The sequence below is a fragment of the Hetaerina americana genome, unplaced genomic scaffold (genome assembly GCF_022747635.1).
Source record: "Hetaerina americana unplaced genomic scaffold, ioHetAmer1.1.p SCAF_1, whole genome shotgun sequence".
In the NCBI taxonomy this organism is placed as follows: Eukaryota; Metazoa; Arthropoda; class Insecta; order Odonata; family Calopterygidae; genus Hetaerina; species Hetaerina americana.
The window spans coordinates 84,728,635-84,748,796 of NW_027286069.1; the positions used below are offsets into that span (position 1 = coordinate 84,728,635).

Sequence of the window (20,162 nt, forward strand, 5' to 3'; positions counted from 1 at the left end):
AAATTTTTTCTCAAATATGTCAAATTTTAACATGTTATAAAACTCTGATGAAATCCGTATTCGTACCAGATTTTCATATTAATATTAAGGTGCTCCATTTATGACTGAATCAGCCTTGACATAGCTGTTTCAAAATCAGCGGAAGGTAGGTGTCAAACTTCATCTAAAACGTGACGTAAACACATTCGTGGTTCCCTGAAACATTTTGACATTCAACGAGGACGACCATAACTTCATTCAGCCTCCAAGGTCGTCGCCGCTGTCAACTTCCCTGAAGAGCGCGACACCTGCTTACCGGGAATTATGCATTTGTAATCTTAAATATATTTCGTGAGTGGCGTATCCAAAGGCGCTACATCTGAAGCGAGATCTTAGAATCTTCTACTTGGAGTCGAAACCAACCTTAGCAGCACGTGTTTATGGTATTTGTCATCCTATATACCAGGCGCCTATTCAGATATGTTATTTGCGCGGGTGGTACACTAAGCCAATCTTGGTAGTTGTGCAGAACAAGATGGGCCAAGTGGCAGGGGAGTACGAAAAAGAAAAGTGCAAAGCAAATAAGATTTTTGCAAGAAGAGAGTTGATGATGGGGGACGTTGATTGAGATTGTTCGAAAAGGGTAAGCGAAATTATGATTCGGAGAGTCGTTTTGAGCAGTGTAGAAATAATTTAGTCGTTGAAGCAAGCTGAAAGACGTAAAATGGAGGCTTTTCAAATGTGGTTGTGTAGAGGGATAAAAAATGTGGAGAAAGGAAGTACTAGGCATAATGGGGGAAGAAGGTTTTTGGGAGAAATCAGGAAGCAGTGAAGGCGAATGCACGGCGTTTTGATTGGCGATGAAAGGTTAAACACTGTGATTAGGTGATGAAAGTTAAACAGGAAAGCTAGGGGAAGGGAAAGAGTGAGCAAGTTGGACGGACGAAGGAAGGAAGTATGGGGAAATGAAAATGGGCTTGTCGTAGTTTTTGGTCAGGCTAGTGCCTTGACTACCTTAAAATTATTTCGAATCTCCGTGGCCTTAACAACAATCAGTATCAAAGAACGATCGTTTTCTGTGTCTTTCTGAAAATTTGCATAGATTCTCAAATCAGGGGCCGTATATCTCTATGAGAAAATGCAAACGGTTCAGAAAATAATAATAAGCTAAGAAAATATCTTCGATTGACATACCTCCGGTTTTCATTTCGGTGCTTGAAATTGAGATGATCCTCTTTGATCTCCTCTCTCTCATCCTCTTATAAAGAAAAAACTAAAACTCCGGGACTCAAAGTAAGACCAATCGAACACCGCCGATCTACATGTATAAATTTGAAATTTTTATTAGACGAAAAGGTTTTAGGACGGAAGTAAACTGCGGACATCGTTAAAATGGTCAAAAGTGGATTAATGCGTTATATTCAAACTCAGCTTTGACGTAGGAATCTGTTGTAAGGTAAATGGGTACCACATTCGTGTAAAAGTTCCACTGCATTAAAATGAGTTGACGCAATCGGTTTTTAAATCAGTAGTATATTTTATAATGTAGTAAATGCGAAACGTTAATTAGGGTGAGCTCAAAATATAATGAAAACATATTAAATGGTATTTTTAATTAAACAAGCATTTGTATGTGGATATATTTATACTTCATGACTGATAACCATCCCTGATAGACTGTAAATAGTTTAAAATGAAATTAATTCAATTTCCTAAACCTAAAACATGTTTTCAAAATATTGTCGATAACATGATGTAGGAAGTAGTAGAAGGAAACAATTTTAGGCGATTCTGAAAACTTATAAGTCTACCTGATACCTTCCTTGTCCTCGAGGTATTTTTGGGAGATGTGTGTGCGATTTCTATTTAACAAGAAGCAAAACCCTTTTACAGTTTAATAATTAGATTCGTCCGATATTATATTCTGACAAATTATATAACAGTTTTACCCTTCTCGCATTGAAAAATTAATATTTAAATGGCTCTTGATCTTCCTCTGTGTATTTGTCTATACAGTGAGACAACTTTCATCTATAGCATGGGAGGATGAGGTTAGCTTAAATAAAGTTTCTGAAAGAGACGTCTATATTTTCACCTACATTGTATTTACTTTGAATGTGTTTTTGATTTCTTAATTTTACTTGCACAAGGAAGCGCACAATTAAGAGTCTTGCGAGCAATTTTCTTTTATGATCAGCCGAGTGTAATGCAAACCCTACATCGGCATCATCTAAAAAGACATCGGCGCACGCAGTTACCCAAAGGTCCATGTATCTTGTGCACCTATATAAGTAGACTTGATTAAATAACTAGGCGTTACCCTCCCTTATGACCTCTCCTGGGTGAAACACATACGGGGAATATGTGGACAAGCCTACGACAAATTAGGATTTATTAGAAGAGTACTTGGTGAATGTGGTGAAAAGGTCGAAGAGAAATGTTATCTTTCCCTGGTTAGGCCTCATTTAGAATATGCTGCTAGAATATGAGATCCTCACGAAGTTGGATTAATAGCCAAATTGGATCGCGCGCATTGTAGAGGAGCTAGATTTTTGAAACGTTATTACAATAAGTTTATCCAAAATATTAGAGGAGCTAAGCTGGGAATCCCTATCGGAGCGAAGGTTAAATTACAGATTACATCTCTTGCATAAATTGGAGGAAGTCTCTTCAGCAGTGATGTTGAACATGTATTATTACCCCCATCGTACTGCGATAGGAGAGACCATGTTAGTAAAATTAGAGAGATTAAAAGTAGACAAGATCGGTTAAAAATATCATTTTTTCCACAAACGATAAGGGATCGGAATAACACTGTCCGACCACGGTAGGAGTAAAAATATTCGGGTTAAAATTGGTTTTGGTATTCACCCCCTGCCACACACCTTAGTGGTGGTTCGCAGTGCACTAAAATAAATAAATAATAAATATACGTAACGCTCAAGCATTTAATTCTCAAGTGAGTCACAAGCGTTGTTGTGCATGGAAATACCGATACCGGGTGGTGGGGAAATGTTATGAGAAAGGTAAAGAGAGGTGTTATTTTGCTCTAAGTGGAACTCATTTGGAATATGCTGCAAGTATTTGGCATCCACGGAAGAAAATTTGGCAGAAAGAATTAGATGAAAGCCAGAGAAAATTCGCCAGATTCGTTAAAAATTGTTTTAATAAAAACACAAGGTTGACAGGTCTCTTAGTGGATTTAGGTTGGGAGCCATTTGAGATACGAAGAGAACAAGCGAGATTTAGACTTTTAGAAAGGTTCATAACAAACGAGTTTAACGATGACTTTAAAGGAATTATAATGGCCCCCAACTACTTAGGTAGATCAGATCACAAAGATAAAATAGAGGAGATAGATGCAAGTACTCATTCTTTCCTCGAACAATTTGGAATCATAATAGTAAGAAATCGAAGTCCTTTTAGAAATATTTAAAACATTAAATTTACAAGTCGGAGCAAAATTAAACATTGCAATGGCATCAGGTATATTTGTAGTTGCATGTGTATGCTAGTTGGTAGTTTGAGTGTTGCGGGTCGCGCCCTAACACACCCCGCCCACACGCCCTTGCGGCGGCTTGCGGGGTAGTAAGTAGAAGTAGATACCATACCATAATACCAATCTCCACTCACGAAAGTAAATCACTAATGAATTAATGTGAATGACGTCCGCAGTGGATTGAACCATGGAGGTGACTGGCAAGTTTTATATTCAACAGTCAAAGCAGAACGGCTTAAATATTAATGCTATCCTCGAAACCCCATTTAGGAAACTCCCTTGACTTTAAGTTTGTCTTCATTCACTTCGACTTCGAAATAGCTTTTGGATTTGAAAGTTTCCTCAGATTTACTCTAACATCCGCGCTTATTATTCTCCAGCGTGCATTATGAACTCAAAAGATGACATGACTAAAGTTAGCATCGAAATTTAAAGTATTAGTTTAGAGATCCGTTTTCATTGAGTCATCCTAACTTCTCATAGCTAATAATTTTGGAGGTAACTAGAACAAATCTGTGTAAGTGGTAACTTTTTGAAAATATCCCATTGCTTATCGAGGTTAACTCTTAGATGTATGCGTGTATCTTTCTGATAAACTCAAAATTTACTCAGTTTTGATTTCACATTAGACTGAATGTTAATTGACTGACTTAAGTTGAGTTATCATGCTAATATTTTTAAAAGTTTTTAACCTAATCTACCGGTGTGACCGCGTTACAGTCTTATAATTGTAATTTATGGGCAATATTTACCTTTTTTATTAAGGTAAATTAATGAAATAATTGTTGATTTCAACTTTGGTTTACCAATTTTTCCTTTTCAATTCAGAACTTAAAAAACGTCTGAAGGTAAGTCTCCTTATTCTGCTGAACTCCAAGAAAGAGGTGGCCAAGGAGTACGACCTGAAGATTAAAATAATCAAAATCTTGGCTTTTGGCAGTAGACAGCAAGAATGCATGGCCAAGTTAGCCAGTGAAATTTTAAATGAATGGAAGACATTTTTTACTGTAAAATCATATATTCACAGGCGATGAAAGCCGATGTAGCAGAAAATTTGACGAAAAGGAAATCATAGTATGAAAAGTTAATCAATGACGGCCCGAATGTGCGGAAAAACTTCGTGATGCTTAGTAACAGAAGCGGAAAGTTTAAGACGTCAAGCTGTGTAAATGTGCTTGTATAGAAAAAATATGGCCATCACTCGGGTGTAAAGAATCTTTTTATGGACGGTGGTAGAAAAGGAGACGGCTGAAACACTTGTAATAAGGGTGCATGCTGGAGTATATATCGAGACCTCGGCATCTGATGAAGACTATTGCGAGAAAAACTACTTGCGAGGGCAAGAATGAAAAACTTAACAGGTAATGGGAGTTTTAAATTTAGGGAAATACAAAAAATTAAGTCTTCTTAGGAGAGAGAACGGAGCGGAGAGCTTTAGCAATCCAACCTGTTAATATTGGATAGACAATCGCGTTTAGCCATTTGTTCATTTTCGTAACAACTGCGGAAAGACACCAGGAGGCAACAACCGTGAAGGTACAAATAATGTATGAATATTAGTTTTTCTCGATTTTATTTCGAAATGGTGGAGTGAAAGATTAGAGGGTGAAACTTTAGGGTTCTTACCGAAGGGTCCCCGCTTCAAATCCGGGTGATACCTCTTGGCACCCCCGAGCTTCATTCAAGCTAATCATTTGATGAGTACCAGACACTCCCTAAAAAAACCAAGGTAGCGCGGCGAAAGAAACAGCGAACACCAGTTTTACCAGGCCGTGCCAATTTTACAACTATTGCACCACAGTGATCACTGTAGGTAAACTTTCCCTTTAAGCGTTTATACCTATCAGTATGACTTATCATGTTTTTTAATTTCATTTTTTATGGAAAATTTACTTTCTTTTACGAATTTATTTAATTTGTACGCTCTCTTTCACTGTAAGTTTACCATAGTCATAGCCTTTCCATGAAATTATATGATGAGGTAGTTAGTTGGATGTAGATTATTTGTGTACGAATATGCTTTCATTTTTTTATGACTTACGTATGACTGAAAGATACGATGCTAAGTAAATAACTTTGCAGTTATTTGGGATATTTCAGTTGTCCAACCGAGAGAGAGAATTAAATGGGAAATGTAGGAAAGAAAATAATGTTATCAAAGTAACAAACATTTTTGTGTTCTTTCTATACTTGCACTGAGTCAAATGAATCTCTGTTTGAAAGAATTTTGTTTACAAAAAACATGTAATAATGAATTGAATACTGCTGTTTCTTTTTTTCCTTCATTTTACTAGAATGAATTTCATTTCGCACTGTTCTTTCACGTAAAAATGACACTTTCGCCTCATGTGAAAATAAATGCATCAATCTACACAACACTGAGTAGTGCCTATTGTTATAAACATCAAGAATATTCTTAATTACTTTTGGTTTTGTATGTTTTATGTTTTACCTAAAAAATGTCTGCTGGACAATTAGAATATTTTGTATGTTGCACATTTGAATACCCCGTGATTGTTATTTGAAAACGAATTTATGGTTGCCTCTGCAAAATGGTTCCTCTCTTTCTCATTCATTTCATTTCTACTGAAATAGATTAGGCTAGAGTAGACGTTGGGAGACACTGTTTTGGAAATATCCATAGAAGCGGCCTTATTGAACCTGAATGACGATTAGCGTGGAGAGTTGGCCAATGGAGCAGGCTGTATAACTAGTTATTTTACTGAAGCACAGATCGTAACGTATTCTTTTTTGGTTAACCCTCTAGTGAACCTGTGATTTTATGGTTAATCTTCTTTGACTAGGTTCTAGTATTGATTATTTTGTGAAGTACGCTACAGCTAATATCACATGCACTGTAAACTATGCGTGGAAAGTGCGTCAAAGAAAGAAGGTCGAGAATAAATGGCGACACTCGAAGTTCACTGGACGTACTTCAAACGCTCTGTACATGGCGTTCCTGGAGAAACTGGTATACCTCAGGAATATATACTAACAGTATAAATCGAACATGTGCTCTCGACGCCGGAAGTCATTATTCAAGCCGCAGCCCAAATGTCCCAGCAAAAGAAATAGCCGTTGCCTAAATGCGGTGTGTATCCATGTTGTTCATCACTTAAGCCATTTGGAAAAATCATTTTACAGCTATTGGTGTACATTACCACCTCATTCTTCAACCGAAACTTCAGAAATTTTAGGATTGATCTTCACTTCTGTCACGTTGTTCTAGACTTCTAATACTATTTTCAATAAATTGCTTCGTTTCAAGGGAAAATTACAAAGGATAAATAAAGGTTGAATAAAGCATGTGAGTAACAACAGGTAATTACCAATATTTCCTTTGTTATTGCCAAATTATCAATTGTTGACGACTGACCTTAAACATTACTCTATTGTTTGTAGTACAGTATTTATATACGAGGTGAGCTTATTTCTGAAAATGTGAAAACTAGGACAGATGAATAGGGGATGTAGGCAGTAGTTCTGCAAAGCAATGATCGTCGTCAACGTCACATGTGGCCCGGGCGACCGGCTCACTCCTCCTCATTATTTCTCTTCCATGCAGTGCCGCTTAATTGGAAACCCATTGATTGCCATCACCCTCGTTGAAGTATATCACCACAGCTCGTGCACGCGAGTAGTTTTTCAGAGGCAAGGCCGAGGACATTCGTTCTTGCACGTAAGTATGTAGCACTAGGCCACAACAACAACACGACCAACCGATTGACGCCAGTGCGCAACGTTCCCCGCGCACAGCCACATGACCCTTCCCGTCCTCTTTTCTCTCGGCAACCTCCTCCTCTACTCCAACCGCCCTCCTCCTCCCTCCTCCGAAGTTTACCAGCCCTTGCCACCCCATTCCGCTAGGTCGCAGCGAATGTACTGTGACCCACACTACTGCCTCCCTCCCTGACGACTGGTGATACGGAGTGGGGAAAGAGAGGGGAGAGATTCGAGCATGCATCGGGGGAGTTGGGCCGAAATGCGTAGTCAGAAAAGCTGTGGAGACTTCGACTGCTGAGTTTGAACGACCCGCGCGCGCCGTTCGTCGTGGGTAACTCCCAGCCCTCTTCCTCGTCGTCACTGACGAAGATATTTTGGTTTCCGGCTCCGAGGCTATAAATCCGTACTCTCATCGTTTGGAGTATATATAATCGTTCGCGTTTGTATATATATATATATATATATATATATATATATATATATATATATATATATATATATACGTTTATGAGCGATATTTTCGTTGAGGACCGCCGCTAAGCCGTCAAGATGTAGTGCTACGCGAGGGGGTGTTGAATCCGACGCGCGACCACGCGTCCGGCTGTCTTTCGTGAGAGGGTGCCCTCCGATGGACCCAAGTGCTCGGATTTGTTGGCGAGCCTCGACGAAAATCAAAGTGTCTCTGAGGAGAAGGTTCTTTTCCTTCGGGAGAGGTGTGGGGCACTCCGCGCCATCATGCCACCCGCCCCTGAGAAGGAAAACAAAACCGGTGACTGGGTGTGCCCCATTCGAAGCAGCGGGAGGATAGTTTGGTATTAACTCCATTATCTGTGAGTATCCAATCGAAGCAGCTAATGTCGAAGGACCCGTCTAACTTTAACGAAGTTAAAAGAGTTCCCAGCTCCCTGCCAACGGGTGATGGTTGCCTACAGTATCAGCACGCATCGCACCGAGAATGTTGCGGCGAGACTCCGCCAGCCGTGCGACTTGGCATGTGGATGAAGGGGCGTGTGTTTACGTGTGAATGACACGACTAGTTGCCCGCGTGCTTGCCGCTCTCTCTTTGCGAGAAAGCTCTTCTTATTGCTCTATCCCTTGGTTACTTTGTGTGAGTTTTCCCGCGCGATTTCAAATAGATTCGGGGACTAGTCGAGCTGGTTTCGGTCGGTTCTTCCGTCCCTTCCTCACCACCTGGCTGACACCAAAACAAGCCAGCAGTGAGCTTTCGTTTGTGAGGAGAGAGGGCCCCACTCTTCCCTCTCCCTTAGGAAGTGAGCGAAGGAGGGATATGGGGGTGGGGGACGATGGTGAAGGTGCTGGGGAAGGGGGCGAGGCGGAGGACTGCCCGAGGATCCAAGGAAGGCGGACCTTTGTTGTTTCGTTGAGTGCTTAAGGAAGGGCGAAAAGGGCAGGGAAATGCGTGGGTCCTCTGCCGGCATCCTCAAGCCCAGCAAGCGTGGTTGTGCCAAAAAGACCCTAATTCATAGCAATCCTGGGACGGGGGAATGGTTAAATGAGGGAAAATTTGTTCACTCACCGGGACGGTTTATACTTGCCCGCATGGGCAGTCAATGAACATTTGGGGAAAATTTGTAAGAATTGCCGGGTGAAGATAGAACTTCACGAGGATTGTTGAAGGCACCTATGATGGATTCTCATGCGTAAGAAGCCTCGTTCCGTAAGAAGGGTGAAAAGGATTATACTCGCTCCGAGAAACCGTAAGTTCCTTAGTGAAAGTCTTTCCATCGAGAATCGGAAAACCGGAAGAACTCGAGGGGTTTTCTGTGCGGAGAGTGCAAGTGGAAGAGGGCGTAACGTTGTTTTGTTGGCGACAAGTGACGGTGGGAGGAAAGTCAGCTCCCCCGATGATCAAACCTCGGTGCCCGGGTCCTTGTCACGTGGGCCTCCCTCGACCCATCCCCAATCTCCTCGTCTCCTCCCTACTCTTGGTCACAAGGAGAAATAGGCCCAACGTTGGAAGGAGCAGATAAGATATTTTAGTCAGTCCGCTCCCGTCGGAGTGGAAGCGCGCAGGCCAAGTGAACTCCTCTTCTGTTTGCCTTCCCCTCTAAGCACACACTGTTCATGAGATCGCCGATGAGGACGGATGCCCACGAATCTCACAGTCCCCTCCATGGCGGGGAGAGGACTGGACCCTCTCAGCTCTCAAGCGTCGCCGGGAGGGAGCCGAGTCCCCCGTCGTCATTGGGTTTATATCAGCTCCATTAGCTGATGGTCGAAATTGACAGCCGATTCGACGATTGATTGCAAGGGAGACAGTCCACTGTGGGGATTTTCCGCTCGGCTTTGGTGCCCCTTCCTCCGCGTTCACTAAAAATTTAGGGCGACTGATTCTCCTAGTCCGCAAACCATCCCCGCAACATCGTCTCCACCCCCGTCATCCAACCCTTCCTCCCTCCTGTGGATTTGCCCCTCTCGACCCCATCCTTCGCCTCTCCTGTCCATTTACCACTTTTAATCGCCTCCTCCCCCCTCCAACCTCTCCACCCTTCCGCGGACATTTAAACCTCTAGGCCCCACCCCCGTCCGGTGCACGCCCCCCTCCACCAATCACGCGCCACCGTCCAGCGCGCAGGTCGAAGATCAGTCTCGTGCTTTTGTTTGTTCCGGAAGGGAGGCCGGAATTAGCGATCCCGCCGGCTTCCTCTCAATCCCTCTTGACGTGCGAAACCACCCCCTTGTTTGCGACGCTCGAGGGCGCCAAAATACCAACAAATCCCCTCTCCAACCCCATCCTCCCACCCTCACATGAGGAGCAGGCGGTCGAGGTGGTTGATTTACTGCGCTCACATATTTCCCGCCCTCGTGGTGATTGAGAAATAAAGAAAAACCATTATGTGGTCGGTGAACTCCACGTCTTCCTTCTTGGACGCGGTCAACACCTCGTGCGGGGGCGTCGGTCACCCGACCGCGATCTCGTCGTCCCCCACCATGTCCGGCGGCGGCGTCCGCCACATCAGCGTCGCCGGCCAGGCGGTGATAACGGCGTCGTACGCCGTCGGCGTCGCTGGCAACGCGGCGGCACTCGCCATCCTCTCGCGGTCGGAGACAGCGAGGAACCGGAAGCAGACGTTGATGCTGCGATGCCTCGCTTGGAACGATCTCATAGCACTGCTGGGGATGCTGGTGCAGATGCACCTCACCCTCTACCCTCCCTCCTCCCTCTATCGCTACCCGCCGGTCAACCTCCAGCCGACGCCCTCTCCTGAGGTCGCTGATGCCTCCATCCCGATCTTCCCGCCTACCCCCGCGGACTCAGCCGCCGAAAACCCCTGGGAATGGGACCCTTCGGAGGAATCCCTGGCGGGCTGGAGGGAAGGGGGGCAGGAGGTCGAGATGGCACGCCCTCCGGCGCCACACCCGTCCGCCGACTTGCTCTCGCGTAAAGGGGAGGAGCGGCAGTCGCTCCAGCCGGGCTCTTCGTCTCATCCGTCGGGGGTGGGTAGCGGTGCCTCTCAGCCCTCGGCCAAGGATCCTCCATCGACAGGGCGCGGCCTTCCCAGCATGGCCACCGCCCACTTCCTCTGCGTCCTCCGGGTTGTGTGGCGGCTCTTTGGTCTCGGCTCCGGTTGCATTGCCATCGTGATGGCCGTGGAGAGGTGGCTGGCCCTGACGAGGCCCTTCCTATACCAGAAGGTAGGTCTCAATTAACTTCTCGTCAACTTTATAATTTTTTGCGCTTTTATGAAGTACAGACAGCTTTTTCAAATTTTTATCATGTCTTGAATTTAAGTAATTTGTGATTTGGGCGCGGTGAAAGTCGGCAAGGGCGCAGTGGAGGCGTTAATCATTTCCTTACCGAGGGCACATCCACTTGAAAAGTGTTAATTGGCGAATAGAAATAAATACGAATTGGCGAAAAAGTGGCCAATTTCGTTGCCCCCGCAGTCAGGTTTAATATATTTCATCATTTTTAGATGGTCTGCGTTTAGCAATCTTTTTTGCGTCCAAATTTTGCAGTGGCACCTCTAAATGCGTTAACTCAATTTGCCCCTTTTGAACTCTCAGATGTGGGGACAGATTTTATTTTTAATGGATTTTGACATAGCGATCTTTATTTTCCCACAAAAAAACTTTTAGATTAAAATGAGGTTTATGCCTTCGGTAGTAAGTGTTTTACCGGAAATTCTCATAATGTCTGATAGTATGCAACGTTTCCATAGTTAGCATTCACTTTTCATTTTGTGGCCAGAGTAATCAAATAGGGGGATTTTACATCCACGGAAGCTATTGAATCACAACCTCGTCCCTCTTCATCGTATGGATTCTTAAATGCGTGATTTTCGGGTAGGGTTTATGTAACTACTTGTAAATTCCCTGTGCCATCTTCCTTCAAAATTAAACTTCAAGTAAATTCACGATATCTACTAAATTAATAATAATGACAACTTTTTTGGCTCCGCCCAGTATTTTTGTCTATCGATAGCCATACTACATTTTGGTATTTTGTTTCCTTTCCATTGTATTAATAAAATAATGTATTTGGTTAAAATATGCTGAAGTTAACCAAGTTAAATTTCGAAGTAGGGAACGTCATTTTCTGTAGAAGAAGACATAGGTTCACTGAGAGACAATATCCTCCGATGTCTCCATACACATTTCCATGTATATACTTAATTAATAGAGAAGAACGTATCACGTATAAGCGTATCAGGAATATGACCAGGTAATTAATAAGTAGGCATATACTTTTAAGTAATCGCATTCCTGTTGATCTGTAAAAATACGCCGATCATACCTTCAATTGATATTTCTAACGGAAACTTGCCCGCGTAGAAACTTTTTTCTTCAAATTGGATCTTCGTTGTGTGATCGGTTTGACATTCCAATGCGTAGAAATATTCTGGAGTGATGTAAATGAATCGGGATTTTCCATAGGGGATGGCGTACTATCCATTAATATGGAAACCAGTATTGCGGAGGCCTAGAGAGAGTTCTCTCTCGCCTGCCTTGCACATTTTCGGGAAAACGTTTTTTCAATAGGAGTAATCTTAAAGGTTTTCCAGCCATTGGATTAGTCTTAAATCAATAACACGAAATATCAAGTATGATTGGTGGGCGAACTTCCTGATTTTATCGAAACACAAGCTTATTTTTTTGCGCAGTTTTAGTGGATCATCCGATTGCTTACACTCCAAAAAGCAGTATGTGCAAACAAAAATAAATTTTTCTCCCTGATTTAAATCGTTAGATGTTTATTCATTGTTAATAAAAACCCAAATAAATTGAAAATATCGAAAAATGGTGATTAAGCGATCTTGCATGTAGGATCAATGAAAACCAAACTATCCGAAGTTCCACTCTTGTCTATTCCAATTGAAGATAACTTCTCAATATCTTCTCGCGAATCTCGTCATGTTCTATTACATTTTTTAGGTCGAAACATTCGTTTCTCAAATGAAAAATTTGTAAAAGGAGAAAATCACACATGTAGCCAAAATTTGGCGGGAAAAGAGAGAATGGAGAACGTGAAAGTTGAGGTCTCAATAAAAGAGATTTAGTTGGTCCCCAAAAGTGAATTTTTTTCGTCTCGTGATTTAATTCTCTCATTTGAAGTTTTAGATTCAGGATATTCACATTGAAATAAATTACGAGAGTCTAAATAAGTTCCATCGAATATTGTTGTCGTTTCTGCCCGTGGGACCCTTTGGTCCAGTGGGACTAGTTGGCTATAATATCCCAGAATATTCCCTTTAAATGGATTCAGGCCGAGGTGCATGTGCATTACGTGTACTCATTACTAAGATGAGTAAGGAAATGCGATTTTATGCATTTTTTTTCATTTTGTTTCTTTATTTGAAGTCTTAGGAAAAAGTTGGCAACTTATCACGGGGCCATAGATTTACAAATTTCAATATGAAATTATTTGGCCGTTAATGGATACGGATGTAATTTGGAATTTCATTTTTGATTTTAGTCAAAAGATCTTCACTAATGATACTTAGCAATAGTATCAATGTTATTCAGAAGAATCAGTGGAATCAGATCTAATTTTGTTGTGAAGTAATCCGATCATATATTTATTTTTAATTTGGTTCACTCAAGATCGTAGCAATACTGCAAGCGAAATGCAGAAGTAACCTATGTGGCAAATTTATTTTTCTTTGGTATTGGTATAACGTCCCATTTAATTTGCATTCTTTGAGGTGATTAAGATAATTTTCTGGAGTAAATATCCCACGCCAGAAGTTCTGACCCCATTATACGGCTTAAAATACTTAGTCTCCTACTCAGTATCTTCTCCATCCACCTTTAAACGGCCTCCAAATAACATATCGTATACAGACCATATTTACAGACCCAAAATCCCTAACTTATTAATATGGCCTACCTTAACGAATAGAACTCCAATTAATTCCTAACACTCTGATTGTAGGAAAAATACAATCAGGATCCGAACTTTAGTTTACCAGTTCTACATGTATTTCTGTAAACACGCTGCACACCCTTTTTGTTGGCATTTTAAGATCCTTCTTAACACTGTGCGCATGTTTGTGAATCTCCTCCCGCTCTTACCTTTAGGATTGTCCATGCATTTAATAGGGATGGATCAAAACTATTATTTTTATCTTAGCGCTCACCGGTGTATTTTAATGTTGGTGGAGTATAGATCTAAAATTTTGGTATCCATGCTAGGGGCTGGGGATCTCACTCAGATAATACGTGATGAGTTTCTTGTAACATTATGTTTGGACAGTCATACGGAATCACATAATTCGCCGAAAATTTTCTGGAATATGTCGTCGACATGATGAAGGGTGTACAGTTACAAAATAGAGCAATGCATCCGATGTATGTGCTTCTTCTTTGAATTTCGGCTACCAGCGTTAATCGCAAAAGTTCGTTATCCTTATCTGGTGGGAGACAGAAATATCGTGGTAGGAGTTTGATTGATGGCCGAGTAGGTAAGAAAGAGAAAATTGGATCCGAGGGAAAATCAATTTAACAGCTACCCTAAGCTATTTTATGACCTCATCACTTGGCGTCATAGCTGCTGCCTTCCTTTTCCCCGCCCCGAAAATGCTTACAGCCGGGCCATTTAACGGCCACTCGGAGCCACCCTTAGGATGCCTCTTCCGATGCGTAGCACGTGGATCAAGTCACATTCTCCGACGAAGAAACCGTATTTGTACTTCATAGCCCTCGGCTGTTTTTCTCTTTTTCGACGAAGGCATGCTTGTAAAGCTGCATTGCTTGCTTTAATTATGCTCTTGCTCCAAGTTTGTTTTTGCTCCAGATGTGTGTTGTTTTTTTTAAATTTAACGTACAATTTTATTTTCTTGTCATGTGTAAAAATGTATCAGAGAAATCTATGAGAAATCATTAATTAATAAAGCGGTTCTTTTAATATTCCTCGATTTTTTTTAAACACTACTTTCATAAAACTTGTCTGAGTGGCATTTTCATTTTACAGTAATTGATCTCTCGTGGCTGAACTGAAGCAAGTGCTAAAACTAGTACTTCTGCGCCTTTGTTATACTCACTCAAAGTGCCCTCCACAAAGCACCTCAAGTAGGGATCGAGATACCTCTGAAAAATATTCATCCCGGCGGTGTTGAATATTTTCAGAGGTATCTCCATCCCTACTTAAGGTGCTTTGTGGAGGGCACTTTGAGTGAGTACGCCGTCCGTCGGATGGGATGTTAAGCTGAGGACCCCTTGGCGCCTTTCGTCAAGAGTAGGCTAATGCCGACGCCGGGTTTCTCTCCGCCCTTCATCCTTCCATGTCCATCCCCTATGGTGCAAATGACCTCAGCTGTCGGTCGCCTCCCCTAAATACTATCACTAGTACTGCCTTTGATATACAATGAGTTTCATTTCTTTAAACTGTTATTTTTAATTCAGTTTACATAGATCACTTGTTCATATATTATATGTTTCGTGAAAAATGTTTTCCTGTGGGGCAACTTGCGTAACTGTCATATGTTATTTAAAAATAACGATTCCCAGCAAATAAGACCTTTTCAATGATTAATATAAGTTGATGAAAAGGCAGATTTTGGTTGACTGCTCGACATGCCTTGGGTTTAAATCCTACCTCAGAGCGCATTGTTATTACATACCGATTTCAAAGCGTTGAATTAAGAATTTACAGCCCTACTCTCTCTTCCCTGTCCTCAGGGATCCACAACAACCCATTTAACACTGCCGACGTTATCGAAGCAAAACCGCCTTATTTCTCTTGAATTGTCCCCTCATCCGTAAATAACTTCAAAAAATATTTTTGGTAGACAGTCAAAGGTTTTGGGGAAATACCAAGGGAGAGATGATCTAAAATGCGATGGACAATTGCATTTTACCGGAAATATGTTCCATTTAAATAAAAGCATCGTAATTCAAAATGTGACTTTACCGCAGAGGAGGAAATTAAACCCATGTATCGCTCGCAAGCAAAGATTTGGTCAACTTCTTTGAAAAATTGTATGATTTATTTGAAAAATTTTGCATTATAAAATGTTTTTCACTACCGAATGTTTGACCGAAATATAATTTATTCTGAATTTTTGTTGTGGACCAAATTAAACTTCAGGGCAAACCATAGTTTTATCGATTTATGTTTGTAACTTTTATGAGTTATACACAAAATTCAGTTATATTCCTCCTGAATTTTGCTAGAAAATACTTATTTATTTGGCCTTTTACAAACTCCCATCTCATAATTAAGAAGCAGCTTTTCTCCCTTTCCATACGATCAATATCTCTCCCTTGATTGTTAAACTATTTGAGATAAATGCGTAGGGTATAGGGGACTTCACTATAGGTCACTGCTTGTAAACACATTATTGTTTTTAAATTTATTTCCATATTTTTAGTTTAACAGTTATAAACATGTATTTTATTTTAGTGTTGATTTTATTCTCAATTTCAATAATAGTGATGTTGGTTGGAAAAAGCTCATGTGTCAATTTAAATAGGACTAAGGTTGAACGGTCTCGGTCCCTGCGGTAAATATTAATGTTTCAACAGAATGTGTGCATTGAGCAAAATTTTATCAAAATCTCATTTACAGGAGAGTGTTCGCTACGCGTTTTATTTTCGGGAATTGATATCGTATCCCTTTAATTAAGTTCGTATTTTCCTATTTCACAGAAATTAATTCTTGTCAACAAAATTTAAATCATACATAGAAAAATGTTTACTCTTCCTCCGAGGAATAATTCGGTGCATTTACGTCCATGTAAGAAATTTGCTTCACAAGAAGAATTTGCATCTTTCCTCAGCTTCAAAGTATGAAATGAAACCATTAGCAGCTAGGCAATTCATTTTTTATCCGAATATATTTTGAATATCATGCCAATAGGCCATCGTCTACACAAAGCATATATTACTGTTTGTTCCATACAACGGTGCGAAACATGCGTTACTTCCTAATCGTTGCTCCTATTTTCCTTCCTAACGTCACTGAAAGTTCTGCCCTAGGGTTCCAACCTCATATTTTAATTCAACTTCGCCTCACCTTTCTAATTATGGTGATCGATAGGAACCCATTAGTGCCCTAACCTCTTATTTTCTTCACAATTTCTTCTTGAACTAATGATGATCAAAGCCTGAAGCGTGATAAAAAACTTTTCGTTTGGAAAATTTCAATTTTTTTCGCTATTACATCAGTGGTCCCTTATTCCTATGGAGATTAGGAAGTAATGATCCTATTTATTATGTAAAACCTTTTTCCATGTGATTTATTATTTTCTTTTTCGTTTATTATTATACATCTAATTATTCTGCAGCTGTCCAGTGTAATGTAGTCAATGCATTCTGTTAACAGGTAAATTTAAATGCGAAGTAATTTAACTGATGAATCGTCAATAGTATTATGGTAAATTATGATTTAACCTTTGCTTAAATTTGTACGTGGGTCTTAGAAGATGTAATAAAAGTTATAATTTTCGATGGACTATAAAAGTATTATAGGTAGAAGAAAAAGTTCACAAAGAGTAAATCATTTATTGTGTTATTTCTATCAACCAGGTGACTATGTATGATCAGGTTGCTGAATGTGTCTCTGTACTGACCTCTTTCTGTGCTCAACCCTCCGTTTACTTCCTTCTCTATAATAATGTTCATTTAATTGGCCAAAATACCGCGAACCTTTTGTTCAAACATTATAACTATAATTAATTAAGAGCTAATATCTTGCTCAATCGTTTAGTGTGAATGCTAGAAGAGACAGTGTATTTTTCGTTTGCTTCGCACCTCCTGTCGATGTTTAATACTAGCAATTTAGTGGTATTTGAAGATTTAAATGATTATCAAAACAAAACATAGATGTCATTAGCCTAGCTTATGTTGGAAAATGTGCTCTTGCATTGTGCTGAGGAGTTTAACTTTTCTTGTGGCTAGATATTTTGTCTAATATTTTTCCAAAAGACTGTAAACTTTGCATGTTTTTAGAGTTTAAGGTTAGTTTAGAACCGCTGTGGATTGCTTGCTGCAGGAGAATTCTCATTCGCTTTCAGATTGGGATATTATGTCAACGTGAGTGTTGTGTGAGGGGCGGTCGTATACCGAAGCGTTCAAGCAGTCTGTTTGTTTACTTGTCCATTTGAGCTATTGGGCATTCGGGCATATTAAGCAATTCCCTTAGGAGGTAGACCTTCAACTGAATCCACAAATAGAACGCCGAGGTTTTTTTAATGTGCGCAGATCAGATTGGGTTCCTCCCATTTTGTATTATTATATTATATTAATGATTTTGAGAATACTTTGCTTTCACTTAGATGATCCGGTTGACTACAAATTCATAAAATATGTGCTTCTCCGTTAACGCCGTTTAAATCCTGAAGTATAAATTGGCACGAAAAGATACCAGTATTTGTTATGTAGTTAATTGGAATATTTTACGCAATCGTGTGACTCGCCATTTAAGTTATTCGATGAGTATATTTCCTTTCAAAGTCATTGGAGGAAGTTTTTTCAATTAGTGATATGTTGGAAGTGTGTATATATTAGACAAAATGGGAAATCAAGTCTGGTCTAGTCTAATTCCTGCTAATCAATAATTAAATTATACATATCCTCAAGTGCATAGTTTTTATGTTGTGCAAAATAGCGTTTGGTTATTTGAGAAGCAGTAATCCATCAAAATAAACCCAATTCAAATCTAAGTTCATAATGAGTACTATTTTCATTTGCTATTTCCATCCTCTTTCACATCTCGGGATTGAAAAATATTGGATTTGAAGGACTTAACTGTAATGATTATGTATTTATGTTCGTATTACTTAGTACTGGATTAGATCACTACATCTCATCATATTTCCACTTGGTACAAAGAAACACTATTCATGCCCGATGTGAGATTGGGCCCCAGATACATTAGAAGTTTGCCTGCAGATATATATGAATTGAGGTGTCTTAAAATACCTGCAAACCAAGATATGGAATAAACAGGTTGTATCGTTTCCTAGTATTATAATGGCTGACATCAGTTAGAAATTCGTTAAGGTATCGGATATTAATAGCTATTTTGGAATTCGGTATTTAAATTTTTTCTTTTGCCAAATAATTCCTGCCTCCGGCGTTTCCTCTGGAGTCGCACCATAAATAAAGATAGGCTTTCACTCGGTAAAGAAGTGAGGTGTGCAAAGGTGGATTACGAAGTTTTGTGTCTCAGCTCACCGAAAGGGTCATTTCTAGAACTTCATAAATAATATGATAAAGAATTGTTATGAAATAATGTGAATGTGAGTTTATAAATTGTAGCTAGTATTTATCTACCTATGCTCTAGCGAAAATTATGTAAAATATATACACGTATAAGATGTTATTTCATGAGAATCAAATCAGAAGTTCTCTGTGTGAAAGTCGATTAGTTCTTTCGATAGTTGACTTTGTTTCGTCCGTTCAAGCCCATTTCGGGTGGGATGTAACTCTTTATCATCATAACTATAGCTTTAGAAATGACGGCATCATATAACAAATTCAAAATGTTACTCAAAGCTTGTGTCAACGGGATTTGTAAATCTAAAGTTTACTCGAGGGTTTCTAGAGTTAAACGTGGGTGTTTAAAAAAGTTGCTGTTATTCAAATTTACGGCTGAATGGAGTATATCATTTTATTTTATGTATCTCGTGCATTTTTTTACTCGCGTTAGTTATTTAATATTTTTTATTGACCTGTTCCAATTTCATAGTATCGACAGACATTGATAAGATAACAAAATTGAGAAACTGATTTCAGTGATTTAGTAATTGTATTTTTTTTCAAATTCTTTGCGAGGTATTGCTGGATTTGAACGGCGTAAGTTATTTTGCCCTGCGAGTACATTCCTCTATTTATCCCTTATTTATATCTTATAAGTATATTAATAATTAAATGTATATTCACATGGAAATAGATATAAGGAAAAGGGATAGGAACAAACATAAAGGACGAACACAGGTGTTTCAAGTCCCGGTCAAGGAAATGTTTTTGTGCTTTTGATCTGCTCGATTCCGCCTTCCACACCCCTCCTGTGTTCGTCACTTTTCCTTGTATCTATTTCCATGTGAATGAATATTTGTTCGCCATATGGCGGGTTTTCGTATTTGAATTTGTGTGTGTGTGTATATATATATATATATATATATATATATATATATAATATTTATATGCATTTAGTATTGAAATGAAAGCTAGGAAAGTTATTTCGTCGCACACCACCTTCCGCGTAGCTATTGCTATCATCAATTGCCTGAGAGAATGCAGTTCATAGTTCGGTTCTTAATAATTACGTGCAATGTACACGAGCTTTTTCCATACCAGCACCTCCATACCTTTGGCTTAACGACAACCTCGAGGTTTCAGTATGTTTTAAAACATTACATTATATCGTCACAGTGAGGTAAAACCTTTTAAGACAACTTTAAAATTCGACTGAACTGGACCGAGAAAAAGAATTAATACTTTTTACCCCTTAGAAAGTTTGTACTTCAGTGCAGCATCTATCTCGGACTATGAG

The 20,162-nt window shown here is 39.9% G+C and overlaps 1 protein-coding gene and 1 pseudogene across 1 annotated transcript in view; both read left to right on the forward strand.

Moving 5' to 3' along the window:
- The window catches only part of LOC139687641 (organic cation transporter protein-like), a 125,666-nt pseudogene extending 116,219 nt beyond the window's left edge, over positions 1-9,447 (forward strand).
- A 610-nt stretch (positions 9,448-10,057) lies between these two features.
- The window catches only part of LOC139687732 (prostacyclin receptor), a 67,262-nt gene continuing 57,157 nt past the window's right edge, over positions 10,058-20,162 (forward strand). The window contains exon 1 of the mRNA XM_071585041.1: positions 10,058-10,858. Coding sequence (XP_071441142.1) covers positions 10,058-10,858 — 801 coding nt within the window. The remainder of the gene's footprint in view (positions 10,859-20,162) is intronic.